Raw genomic sequence first — 14,756 nt, 5'->3', positions numbered from 1 at the left:
GAATAGTTATTTTCAGTGTTTTGCTGAAGTGTCTTAGTTCTTCGGTGTTTAGAGACTCTCTGAGTCAATTTATTAGCTTTATATTTTGTTTTAAAACCTTTTTTTAATAATGTGTCGCAAAATATGAGGTTGTTGGAAAATCGATTACTTACCTAATTAAAATGTCAACTGAAAGAAAAATCGTCGACAGTTTACTTTTATTGTCAAGTGACTGTATTCAGAATATAATAACAGGTCTGCGCGTAATTTTCTTCGAAGAGGAAATATCGGAAAATGAAACACCACAAGTATAATGTCATTGTGTAATATGTATTTTATATACAATCGAGAAATCAATAAAATCGCCTTAAAATAAAATATATATATCTACAAAAAAATAATATGCGAACATGCCTTTTCTTTTTCTATACAATGCTGAAACACTGAACCTCATCAATCATGACCGAAAAATACAATATTTACTGTCAAGAAGGTGAATTAGGTACTTAAAAAGTCATCGTTCAGTGCATTTTGACTAAATTCATCTATTATAAATTGAAATATAGTTAATGCCATATACAATCTACAAATTGCCACTGAACACAGAATTGATAGAGTCCATAAATTAGTTCGCTCGCACACGTATACTTCATATACACAATTTAGTTAAAAGCAAGTGTCAATAAATAATGAAATATTGCAGCAAAAATCCGAATAAAGTTTTTAAATATTCACAGTTTCTCCTCCCATTCGTACGGTATATATCACGTCAGTCTCGGCGGCGAGAAAGGCCGATGAAGCACGGGGGGATTGGAGGGACTCGGCGGTGCTATTCTAACTATACCTCCATGGGGGGTCCCCAGGTGCAGGCTTGTGTGAGGCGGCGACGGCGGCACTGCCATCCGGTTCGGCGACGCCACTTGGATTCTTAAAGGCGTCGTCAGCTGATGACTCGACGTCAGACGCAGCGCCAGTGGCGTCTCAATTTTCGTATTATCACCTAAACACACCCCAAAAATTAAAAAAACATAACAGAATTGAAGAAAACTCTTACTGTGTATCCTCAAATTCATCGGTGGTGGCGAGCTGTCCACCCTTATGGGGCTGTGACTCTTCTCCTGCGTGGAATCGACGTCGATGGGCGACTCGTTCGATGTTAATCTCAAATTGACAGCTGAATTATTGTAATTCGATGTGGTGTCGACGTTGATTGGGGACGAGTTCCTCGATTTGCGGTCTTGACGGAAGCCGGGCGGGGAGTGATTGCCGAAGCGGAATTGGGGGGGCATGGGGCCGGGGGAATGAGGGCCGAAACGAAAACTGGTTATGGGTGTTGGAGAGTTGGAGAAACGCATAGGACCTGGGGATGAAATGGGGGGTGAGTGCGCTCCGAGGGAGATGTCCGAGTCGCTGTCAGACGGCGTGGGGCTAAGGGGCGGCTGACGACCACTGCCGCCGTGGTGGGCCAACTGCGCGGCGAGCTGCTGCTGCTGCATTCTGGGGAAAAAAATGGAAACTTAAGAAGTGCGAAAAATGCAACCAATAAATTGGTTAAAACTTAATAAATCACCCAAAAAAATTTTTCATTTGATAAACAAGTCAAGAATCTTTTTTTTTTACTAACTCATCAACGACAAAAATCTTTAGAGCTCGCATTACTAGACTTTCTAGACATTATGTGATCTAGCTGTTGTTGATGTTGGTATTAAGTAATTTCTAGTTCAAATCATAGATTGACTAAAGTAAGTGCAGCAAGTAATGCTTTGGGATTGATATTTTTTCGGTGTATCTTGCTTAGCCAGCAGCACGCAGCAATTTCCATTGCATTTTTTACAAATGCATTCAATGGTTTTTAAACATTTTCTGTTGTAGTCCATTAAAATTGTCATTAGAATGACAGTTCCAGCATTCAAATTTTAAGAAACTAATTATTTTGAACAGAGAACAACTACTTCTCTGGAAACCTAGTAGGTTCGTTTTTTTCTCTGAAATTCAGGCCATTTGTTGTCAACTAGTTTTTACAACTTTTGCTAAAATGTAATCAAAGTGTAAAAAACAGATTTTTCTACGATTATTAAATAATATGTTTGTTATTTACCTAACTACAAATACATTATGCTACTCATAATTCACACTTGTCATAAGTCACAGTTTGTCAATATTGTGTTGGTTGCCGGCGTTACATCCGTGACTTATCATCATAAGTCACAGATCTGTCATTATAACAAATATAAGTTTTGTAAGTAGAAAGTATTTTATTAAAAAATCGTAGATAAAACGTCTTATTCTACTCGTACATAATAACTATTATTAGCCATCATTATGAATAATATAGTTGTTGAATAATATAGTATTATTAGTTTAGGGACCGATTTTATAATCGAATTTGAAAACCATTATCCATTAAGTTGAGTAGTGTTTGAAATGTTATACCCGTAGTTGCTATGATTTTGAAAAATCTCACATTCTAAACCAAAAGAAAGTCTATTATGAAATTAGCCTTTACAGTATGAAGTTATCACGAGCGTCGACTACGTGGGTGCATCAGGGCGAGTGCATCCCTTGAAAATAATACACATTTTTAAAATGTCGAAGATGCTTTAAATTTTCTATTACATAATATCTATTTTGTTTTCCACATTTTCAAAACAGTCCAAAATTGTTGAAAGAGATTTGTTATTGTTATTAGGTATCCCAGATACTTTAAAACGACAAACAAATTTAAATTATAACAGAATATTTTTTTACTTTAAAGATAAAATTCCTACCTACTTTTCAAAAAAAACCATTTATAAAAATATTGAACAATTTTTGACTAGTGGTATTAGGTATAACTGATTTTTTTTTAATTAAAGATAAAATACCTATTTTCCAAACTCAATAGCTTGAAACATTTTGTATATTTAAACAAGTACTATCTTCTTACATTTTTTATTGCAATACGAGTATTACCTACATTAACCACTGTTGTATATATTTTTTTGGTCGTTGTTTGTTTACTCTTTTCTTCTTTTGTAGGTACTATAGGCAAGTATAACGGGTCTTTTTTAAAATTCGATGTCGCAGTTGGCCGTGACAAGCTCGTTGTGAACACACTATGAACATATAAACAAACCAATATAATTTTACAATTACAATTTTAGTATGCACAAAATTAACCATCTTCATTGGTAATCTTAATCTTGGTAATCTTGGTGGATTCATTCAATTTTGAAAAAAGCCGACTTTGACGTCGAATTTTAAAAAAGACCCGATACATATTGCCAAAATAAATGTTATGAATTACTGAAAATTTAGATTTCACGTTGTATAAATTAGAGTTTTTTTTTAAATTGTTCTAAAATATTATATTCAGCATTTTTTCGAGTAACTCTACGAGTATGTTCTCAAAAAAAATATTTCTCATACACGTAAACACGTTAGCAGTAACCTGACTATACACTGTTCGTAATGTTCGCAACAAAATTGAAAAATAATGAGAACCTTTAATGCCGATTTAAAACTCTTTACTGTCAATTTTATCTAACTTTAGTGATGATTTCGGAAAAAATATTAGATTAAAATTGCTTTTAAGTTAACTAATTAATTAATATCTCAATCTTGTTTTTTTGTAGTTTTGTTAAAGCTACGAATATTGGGATTGATACCATAATAACAAATTTTAATCACAATTTCAATAGACTGAAAACAACTCCGAATATTTACGAATTTTTTTCTCAAGCTTCCTCAAACTATTCAGCCGCACTGTTGTCAGATTTACTACACGCTTTAAAAAGTTACAAAAAACTATCTTCTATTAAATAGAATACTTTATTCCTGTTTGTTTATTTCTGTAGTTTGTGTACTGTTGTTTTGATTAAATTCTGATCGTTGGCTTAATGAAATTTTTATTTGATTATTTCGGGCTGAAAGAGGTTGTGGTTGATATTAAGTCGGGTTCTACCACATCTTTCGTCGCCGCTACCAAAACTCATACACCGAATTAACTCGATTAGGTATTGAAATGAACGCTTCGGGGTGTGTAACGAGACCTGGCTAATGCTAATCGAGTTTGTTTAGAGAATAGCCTGTTAACATCGACTGCCTTCAAAGACCGAACATTACAGTGAAGATATATTGCAAATTATTACGCTTCGTATAGACAATGACTTTAATCGCTTTTGTTCTCTTGATACATGCACACATGAGCGACTTCTAATTATTCGAAGAGAATAACTCTCGCGAAGCGTTCAGTATTTGACCCATCTGTATTCGAACAATCTACCTATTTGACTATTAGCAGATCCTGACAAAAGGCCGCTCATGTTACACCATGGGTTCAGAAATGCTCCCGCATTTTTCTAAAACTGAATGAAACCGATCTGCTCGCATTCTTCCTCAGCTTTGTTTGTCCCATAATTGCTCCCGGGGCACAAAAGCTTCGAAAGAGATCACTTTCAAGCCCCCCACAAACGGCACAATCATGCTAGAAAATAAAATATTAAGTCATACTCGCTTCTAGGTGCATTTAGTATTCAAATTTAGCGATGGTATCATATGACTGGAGTACCGCCCTAATTACCATGTATCGATGCAGTGCCCTTTGTACAGCGGCGCAGGCCATGGAAACAAACGCGACATATCCATTTAGACAACATGGCCGCTTTTGTTCGAATTTTTTCACTACCACGCCTCGTGCGATGATACCAGGCTGAGATAATAACGCGGATTGATCCATTTTTTGGGGAGGAAAGTCTGACGAGAGATTTTCGACCTGTCAGAACGTCAGTTTTAATATGACAAGCTTCTGACAAGGGAAACAGTAAGCTGGAAGTTACTTTAAAACCTCGAAGGGTATTAACATGGAATTTGGGCTCATTACGCCTGTTTGAGAACGACTTGGTGAGAGGGGTGGTTTGTTTAGGAAACGAAGACAAATTCACCCAAATCGTGAAATAAAATGAGTTGTCATAAAGACAGACCAAATGGCGTCTATACCAATATTTGTTCATTTTGAAAAAAATTGAAAAAAATTCGAAATAGAACATATGTATAGTGAAGAAACTAGAGTCTAGTTTTGTCATTGCTTGAGTTGAAAAATCTGATCTACAAATTGTAATAACTTAATTTTTGTACAAAAAGGTACCTAGAAAAATGTGGATGTATCCTAAATGTGGATGTATCCTGTTTAATGTTATTTGTGGCTTTTATTAGCAAAATTTTTGTAGTTTTAGTAAATAATTATAAAAAAAATACAAGATCATCACTATCATTAAATAGAAATAAAAAAATGTCAAATGTCAAAAAATAAATGTCAAACTTTTTTGACAGATAGAATTTTTTAAACATTTTTTCCATATTTCTGGTGTCGTATCTTACATGACATTTTTCTCTGGGGCGCGAGTCCTGAAGCACCCTGTATGTACAGTTGCGGAATTAAAATTTCGATCAGTATTGTCATTTTCATAATGTAAACTCTAAAACAACCTTTACATTAATAACCTCATTCATTTTTTACACTTGTCATGTTTATGTCATTTTGACTTAGCTATTTAATTTCAAAAATAACGTCACCTACAGAAATTGTCAAATGTCAGTCATGATGACAGTAAAAGGAAGTTTACAGCGAGATTTACAGTGAACTTTTTTAAGTGACAGAAAAGTACTGCCCGAAATTTTAATTCCGCAACTGTAGGTACTTTGTATTTTGTAACAAAAATTATTTCATTATTGCGATCACACTTTATGTAGGTATAAATAATAAAAAACAAACCGGTTCAATGTTTACAACTCTTCCTGTATGCTATTATAAATAAATTGTAGTTTTTGTTGTTGTAATTGCCCCCATATACTCAAACTACGAGCCGCCTACGTATGTTTGTTTAAAAAATTATAAAAAAACTACAGGACCTGGGGCTAGGTCACAATAACTTGCAGATTTTTGTGATGTTTTAATTATTTATTCATTAAAAAATAATTATTATATTACATATAGCTATTGTATAAAATACGTATAAGGATTATTTACATCATACTGTTCAATAATTTGGTCGTAAATTTCCAAATGAGAAAAAAATGCCGTAAACAAGATAAAAAAGAATCAACACATTAAAAAGTTTAAGCTAATTGTTATTATTTGAAAGAATTTGGTTAAAAACATGGAAAGATTTAAACAGTATTGTTTAATATTGGAAAAATCTGAAGAGAAAGAAAAAAATAACAATTGGCGCATACTTTTGAATGCAATAGACGAGAAGATCGTCTCTAACCGGATTAGCAACATGTAATAAATTTCCGTTAAGTACTTAATTTTCCGGTGACACAGAATCTGTCAGTGATAAAAATAATAATCCACTTGTAATGATTTAATCAAGTTTTTAGTGATATCGGGGTTATTTTCCCATAGCAATTAAGTTCACATATTTAGTAACTTGTATCACGCTCGACTAAAAACGTGTGATTCGTAACAAGAAGGATATCTCTTACATGTGTAATTAATAAAGATAAAACTAGTTTCACATTAATCCTCATTAAGCCTTCACCGTACTAGATCCTACTATTTACTTACTAGTTTTGATGTAAATTTAATTGATTTGAGCATAGATAATTAGTATAAAATTACGGATGCAAAGCAACAAATTAGTGCCCTAGACCATAAACAACAAAATCTGCTCGGCGAAAAATAAAAATTGCCCAAAAACCCGTATACCTATGCCATATCGTATCACATGTCGGTTAAACACGCCGTAATTTGAGACTCGACCGTGCTGAAAATTAAAGAAAAGCTGATCAAATCTACCGGATAAATGAGCCCCTTTCGACGGCTCAAATTACAAGCTTGAAATGAATATAGAACATTTCATGCCGCTCTTTGTAATTACGTTGTGGTTTATTTCAAGTACCGGCCAATTTTATCCCATTTTTTATCTTCAACTCCCAGTCAAAATATTTGCACAAACCCCTCGAAACTTTCTCAAGACGTATTTGAAAACACTTTAACAGTTTGTTTAGTTAAATAATAGACAAGTACATATTTTTGTGTGCACAGTAATTCAATCTGGGGTAGTTCTATTTTACCTACTAGTGATATTCCACATATGTTGGCAGCCTTGCCGGAAGTTTGGCGCCACCGAGCCTCGTTTGTTTTTCTCAACCCTGGGACCGAACTTGCATTGTCATTCGTACGATAACATCGGTTTTAATCCGGTCTTTGGAACCACTCACTCTTTAATCAGACATTGACAGTTGCTTTTTTGACTGAATTGTGCAGCTACCACGGAATTCAATTCTACCAACGTTAGACGACTGCCCTCAGCTAAACCCTAACAAAGTTACAACTCTATTATCGTTGATACTCGCTATGATTCACTGTTCTGTGTGCGATATAGTACGAGTTCATTTTCATAGACCCCAACATTGGGGCAATTTTGAATCCTAATTTGTAAATCGCTGCCACAGTAAAAAAAACTGCATAACATTTTGAAACAAACTTTATTACAACATTTAAAAAATCAAATTTTCTTAGCATTTGGGGCAATTCCTTCATTTTAGTTTTCAGGAACTTTACAGGTTTTTATATTTGTGATAATTTTTTATGATTTTGAAAATCAAATATTCAAAAACTTAAATTAAAAAAACATTTCTATATAAACCTACCATCTTTTATTGAGTTGGTGAGCCACTTTTTAAGCGCTCTGTACAATAGATGTGGTATAATTTTTTAATTTAGTTTAAATAAATTAGAAAAAATTACTGTTATTAATTTTCCAGCGATAAATTAAAATACTTAAATTTAAAAAAACAAAATATTACTAATAATAAATAGAAAATTATTAGGTACCTACGCGTTTTCATGTGATGATATAGAATTAAAGCCGTAAAAATTCAGTTTCTTTAAGTCTCTTTTTGGTGATTTAAATGCTTCTGGAAAGTCCAACGTCAGAAATCTGTAGTATTACATATAATGATTACAATATAGACAAAAATTACAAAACTTGGATAAGAAAGATAAGTTTTATTTTTAAAAATATCAAAAATGATAATGTGTTTGAGAGAAGAAATTAACAACAGACCAATAATCAACACCTGTTTTTACTTCTTCACTCTTACTTTTATTCGCACTCCCCAAAACATCTCTAATTACTTAAACTACAATTTTAAAATACGTTATATCGGGTGATTAAAAAATGTGTGGCATAATTTGAATTACAAATACCCCTCTACGAATGAGAATAAATAGCACAGTAATCACAGTATTTATTGACCGACCTCAAAAAATAGAAAAATTACAGCTTTACAAGCATCGGTACAAAAATGAAGTAGGTATAGGTAGGTAGGTATACCTACTTTGAGGAGGGTCAATAAATATTGTGTTATCTATTCTCATTTGTTGAAAGGTATTTTGTATGTATTATGCTATACATTTTTAAATCACTCGTTATATTACCCTGTTGATATCTAACTTTACTAAAAAAAAAAATATTGTATCTATGTAGTTAATATGTTTTTGTTTCAAAAATAGCTATTAAGACAACAAGAGTTTTAAGCAATAAAACTTGTGTTTTTTGCAACACTAATATTGAATCAGAAATTTTACTAAATTCAGAAATTATTATAAAGAACTTTGTTAAAATAATGACAAATTCCAAGAAAAAGGTATATGTTGTAACTTATAAAATTTGTTGTTATTCACGACGCATATATCTATTAACGGCAACATATAAGAGGTAAGCTTAAGTGCACCATAGAAACAGTATAAGGTATTAGTGTTGGAAAATAGCTATTAAGACAACTAGAGTTTTATAGACAGTTTAAAAATAGGGGTCGGAGTTTAAATTCGAGCGACCGAAGGGAGCGAAAATTTAATAGGCTGAGATTTTTAAACTATACAAAACTCGTGTTGTCTTCAAGATTTTTTGCAACACTAATATTAAATCAGAAATTTTACTAAATACAGAAATTATTATAAAGAAGTATGTCAAAATAATTCCAAAACTGACAAAAAATATGCATCAGCGTGTTTTATAGACTCATAAGATACGTTGCTGTTAACGACTTACTTTATAGATGAAGCGTATTTTAACGGCAACATAACAAGCAAGCTCTAATGCACAATAGAAACAGTATAAAACGTTAGTGTTGCAAAAACAAAATTTATTATCATTATTATATTATTCTAGTGATTCTACAATTCATGAGAGAATAAGTGCTTCAATATCAAAATGCTAATTAAAAAATAAAAATACATTTTAGAAAATTTAATTAGCCATGTTGAGGGATATTAAAATATTACTTTAGGCAAGAAATCATTGACATTAAATTATCATCGCAAAAGTAAAGGTGAAATCGTTTAAGTATAGTCTACAATTTAATAATTAAACAATATGTTTGTCGATAAAAATAAAAAATAGTAGGAAGTAGATACCAAAAACCAATTACGAATATTTTTTGATAATGTGTGTTATTTCAATTTTTATTTGTATGCGAACAAGTTTCCGTAAAATCATCATTGACTCATCAAAAACCGCCTGGGAATCAGTGAACTAGATTATAACTAGTCTTGAAAATTAAACAGTAATCCCTGGCAGTCAGCTCAAATATCAGGCGTTTCAATGGAGATTAATTTAGATGGACACGCACACGCATTACCGTGAAATATGTATAACAATGTTAATTAAATAGTGAAGCATCGATACAATTTAGTCGTGGAGTGAGCACCGTCCCCTCATGCATCTCATTTAGTACTCTTTCTATCAAGATATTTGCGAAAGCAATCAACCCTCATACAAACAAAAATCCAAACTAAATCCGTCAACAGTACAAAGGATTCACAGTATCAAAGAGTGTAGGGTATAAATTTTAAATTTGATTTAGCGCCAGTTCAAAAGCAAACTGAATGTTTCATTGTGGAGGTTCGAGTTGGATCGTTCACAATTGGCTTAACTTGTCAGATATTGTTTATCAAAAATTTTAATGAATGCTGTTTTACTCTATGATATTAAATTTCTCATTCGGCATGAACGAAATTTTCAAAATGAATTATTTCAAGTGTCAGGACGAAATTCCCACAGTCACGAATAATAATCACAATAACCACTCGACTTCCGACATTCTGTATTTCTATTACGAGTCAATCGCTATTGTATCGACGCATACTCATACAATTTTAACTTGTGTAATTTTACAGAGAGGGCAAAAAACAATAGACTGGAAAAGAATAACAATTCCTCGAGATTAATTCTGAAATAGAGAAGGGTTGTTAATAGTCCCTTTAAAAGGGCGTTTTGTGTTTCCATAATACAATAGCGTTCACTCATATCATGCTGGTTTTGTTGTCGATTTTAACTCGAATTGATTCAAATGTCAGCGAGGCGTGTGAAAGCACCGGAGTTTTGTCGATCAATTTTTCAATAAGTTTCACTGTTTCAACGTATGTCTTTTTGTCTGGTTTAAACGCAGCTTTGCCTCGCCGCGATTTATCGATCGTCTCCTTATTTCCGCGTAGCAGCAGCAAAAGAAACTTTTCTCGCGATTCTCGTCCAGATGTACCGGAATGGTAATTTATAACCGTCGGTGTAATTATTGTCGGCGATTTATCGTTGTAAACGTCAGGCGAAGGTGAGATAATGGTTAAACATTCTTCGGATGCGGTAATGATCTTTTATTAATCAGTTTGTATTATGTCCGGTATTGTTCTCGACCACGTGTTATTCGGCTGTCATTCGGGTATTGTGTGGTGACGGATAGAGCTATCAACAACTGACGACCACATTTATCGGTGTTATAGGGCGGCAATCGCCTCTCTCTGAGACAGGAGGCTTCATTAGGTAGGTTCGTGGTCCTGCTGAGGAAGGTCACCGGCTCATTTGTCATCAACACATCGTGCCAAAGCTCAGCTGGAACGTTTTGTTTCACGACGATACATGCTGAGGAAAAAAGCAATTACCGAGGGAAAGTGGACAATAGAGAAAATGAACAGGAAAAATTCTTAATAATATGAAAAGTGCCAGAACACAGCACCAACAACACTTTTCTTATTTTGCGTATGCAGGATGTTTCAGAAACTGCGCCCCGGAGAAAAATGTCAAGTGCCAGCGACAATAAAAACCAAAATATGCCACGATGCCATCAAGTGGAGTAACGAGTCTTTTTCGTAAATTTTCAAAAAGAAAACATTTAGATCACAGGGTAATACCTAGTGGCGCAGCCAGAGATGGAGTTTAGAGGGAACTTACCTATGTAAAAAGTGATGGTAAAAATGTAGCATAAAATGTTTCTAAAAACAGTGTCACAAAGAGCATTTTGTGTAATTAAAAACAGTTGCACAAAATCCCTTTGTGACACCGAAATAGAAAAAAGCTCTTATGCTTTTTATGCGCTTTCCCTTACCAACTTATGCTTTGTTTACCTACTTATTTGTTTTTATACTCTTTCTCTTTCTTATTACATATAACGCTTTGCGTTTTTATTTGCTCTTATGCGGTATCTCTCTCTCAAAAATATCCAAAATTTTAATTTCAACTATAACTTCCAAACGCTGCGCCACCGGTAATACCGAGAGTAATTGGCAAGAATGTAAGAGACCGCCTATTTATACCATATCAAAAGGAAATTGATGGTGCACATATTTGAGAAGGAAGAAGCTATTTTTCAATGCTTTTGAAAAAGATGGTATTAGAAGTATTCCCAAAAATGCAGTCTAATTGGAAATTTCCAATTCTTTTGTTTATCGAATTTTTAAATATTATCAAATATATGGCACATTTTACTCATATTTAGCATCTAGATCAAGGAGATTACTGAGTTTATAGTTTGTTGATCTGCTTAACATCATTTTTAAGTTTTATGATCAATGTTTTTGTGCCTTTTTACTTAAAAACACATATAGCAACAACTACAATTATAATAAATAAAAAAAAATAAAGCCAAATAGTCAAACCTCAAAAAATATCAAAATGGATTTCAGTTTTCTGTGCTTTCTATGCTCTTAAACAAATTTCTGATCAATGTTCTCTATGACTTTAAATGGACATAAGACATGAAAATTGTCAAGTTTTATATCTTCTGTTACTACATTACAGGTCACACAAATCAGAAGTTTTTTTGAAAGCACCGTATGTTAATACGAGTATGTCACAAAATATTCTGTTCCGCAAATTTTGGTCTACTCTGTAAATCAATAAATAAAAATTGTAATTGTAGTGTAACGTAACATTTTTGTGTAACAACAATTTTGTATTGAGTATTGTATTTATACAAAGAACGATTTGTATAAATTCTGTATCTACATTAATTCTGAATAACTTTCAAAAGTCATAACTAAAAAATGGCACTGCAATTAAATTAGGTACATTCTTTGCTGGAACATAGTCTGTAAATACAATATTGTGCAATAACGTTTTTGCTTAAATCACAATAAAATAATAACTTTGAAACAATAAAAACCTAGACAAATGTGAATTTGTTTCATTAAGATTTCATAATTTGAACTATGTATTTTGCTATGTATTTTTTTAACTACAGCAGACTAACCTAACTAGAACTTTTAACATAGAATGTTTGTTGTGTGTTGACCTGCATTGATTTATCATTCGATTAAATCAATTAATTTTGCAAATTACAGTTATTACTAAAGTAAATGCTTCTAAATAATTTTGAAAGTAACGTCTTATGATTTTTCTTAAAAAAAAGAAGAAAAATTACTACTCAGGACACTGTTAGGGATACAAAAAATTAACTTGTAAATATAATTTTTAACATAAACAGTTAACATACAATCAATACGAAATACTGATGTTTTTCTTTTACTGTGATTTTGAAATTAATAATCTTGGTAACGTTTTGATCTATCAGTTGAATTCCACCACCTTCTTAAAGGTTAAAAAATAACAGATGTGTTTAAAAATGTACGCACTAAAAAAGTCAATAATAAGTCAATATAATATGAGTACAAATTAAAATTGAAATAATTTAAACAATAATAATTGTGATATTTACATATTGCTCCAATATTCACATACGGAAAACATATCGAGCTTTACCGTTAATCTAACCGTTCATACTTCTTGCGTCTATATTTATTAGCATAAGCTAGCAAAGAAAATGATTAATTAGTAAAAAGAATCATTGCGTATCAAGCCATCCGCTGATCGATATTAATTAATTTTTTCGTTCCCACCAAAGACGAGGAGTTGTCGCCGTCAACTCCTTATTGTGTATAAACGACACGTTTTGTGTTTGTTTTGCTACTAGAGAAGATTGCTTTCTCGTCTTATCCAAGAAACAATTCTTCCTGTCAGTAAATATTGAACAAAGATTTGAACACAATGACGGGTCCTCGTTAAACTCCAGCGTCGCTATCAATAATTTTAAACGACGTTTAAATCGGTTATACTGTAACTTCAACAAGCTGTTATTTTAGAGTTTACGAGTGTTCACGGTAACGTAACTGCAATTTTTCTCTAAAGAGTGTCGTAAAATTTTTATTTTTGCACATAATGATCGAGAATGGCTTGCAATCACTTTCAGATTCAATCATAACTAACACGAGCTGTGTTGGACAGTCCACCTTTCATGTGTCACAAGCCACAGTGAGGGAGTCTTGACTTGGGGTGACATTTATAAGAGCTCCAGATCGGACAAATTTATTGAAAAAATAAATGTTTTTGTGAAATGTTATTAGCCCAAGAATGGTAGCATTACGCGGTCCTTTCATATTGTATGTTTATGAACAACAGAGTTGGCGATTTCCTAAACAAACGAGGGTGTCCTATGTAAACAAAATACAGTCTAGAGTAGCTTTTCATCGGAAAGCAGAGACTGTTCACTTGCTGTTTCAATTCAAATCAGCAATTTTCGCTAATAAACCTCTCAACTCTATTTATTTATTTTGATCGGTTTTAGTGAAGAAACCCATTGTCTCAAACCCGTCCTGTCGCGGACAAAAGAACCCATCAGCAATCGACTTGACCACTAAACGAGAAGCGCTAACCAAACAAACCGCGAAACACAAATAAACGACACACACAAAGCCCTCCGGAGGTGCCAGAAACAAAAGCTCCGGACACATCTAGTCCGGACTTTTGTCACGGCTCGTTACCGTTACATGCGCGTCAGTTGGATTTGTCGTATTGTGATGTTATCTCGTTGATATTTTCTTAATTATTTTGCGGCGGATGCAAGTCATTCCAATCTAATCTAAATGAAGATGCTACAGATTTTAAAACAATCATCGATGACTTTAATTGAATATGTTAGGTGGTATGAAAGGCGTTGAAACATGTGATGCATACCCGGGGTAATAAAATTACACTCATGCTCGGATAATCGATTCTGAAATTAAAAAACGAGGCGAATGATGAAGATAAGAAAATGTTAGATCACTGGATGGTTATTAGGCACGAGGATGGGTTTGGTGAATTAATAAATGGTTTTGAAACGGTTGAGATTAAAAGGGTGATAACGTGGCAAACACTCCAAATGTGGATGCCCCAAATTTAAATATTGATACCTACATCATATTATTGCAGGAACAAAATTGACTTGTCATAAGACGACACATTTTAGCTACGAAATAAATACCAAACAATATATCGATTTTTTAAAGCAAGTCCCTCCATGCAACATTAAAATTCCTATTTCATAAATGTCTCCAAAGAAATATGAAGTTGAGGAATATTTTCATAAATTTGCATAATATTTTTTAGATATGGTGAGATAAAAGGTGATTTCATTTGTTAAAAAAAATATAAAATAAAAACAATATCTAAAATGTAGAATGATAATCCTAATATTAATAC

At 32.9% G+C, this 14,756-nt stretch overlaps 1 protein-coding gene across 1 annotated transcript in view; it reads right to left on the bottom strand.

Annotated features, from left to right (window-relative positions):
• Positions 1 to 331: 331 nt before the first annotated feature.
• The window catches only part of LOC123007464 (homeobox protein SIX3-like), a 21,891-nt gene continuing 7,466 nt past the window's right edge, over positions 332 to 14,756 (bottom strand). Inside the window, exons 2-3 of the mRNA XM_044402775.1 lie at positions 1,034 to 1,476; positions 332 to 979 (exon numbers count right to left, since the gene is read on the bottom strand). Of these exons, the coding sequence (XP_044258710.1) occupies positions 744 to 979; positions 1,034 to 1,476 (679 nt within the window). The 3' untranslated portion in view covers positions 332 to 743. The remainder of the gene's footprint in view (positions 980 to 1,033; positions 1,477 to 14,756) is intronic.

This window comes from Tribolium madens, unplaced genomic scaffold (genome assembly GCF_015345945.1).
Source record: "Tribolium madens isolate multiple individuals breed KSU strain unplaced genomic scaffold, Tmad_KSU_1.1 Scaffold_3;HRSCAF=73;Tcas5.2_LG2, whole genome shotgun sequence".
NCBI classification, from domain to species: domain Eukaryota; kingdom Metazoa; phylum Arthropoda; class Insecta; order Coleoptera; family Tenebrionidae; genus Tribolium; species Tribolium madens.
This window is presented reverse-complemented; position numbering and strand designations above follow the sequence as displayed.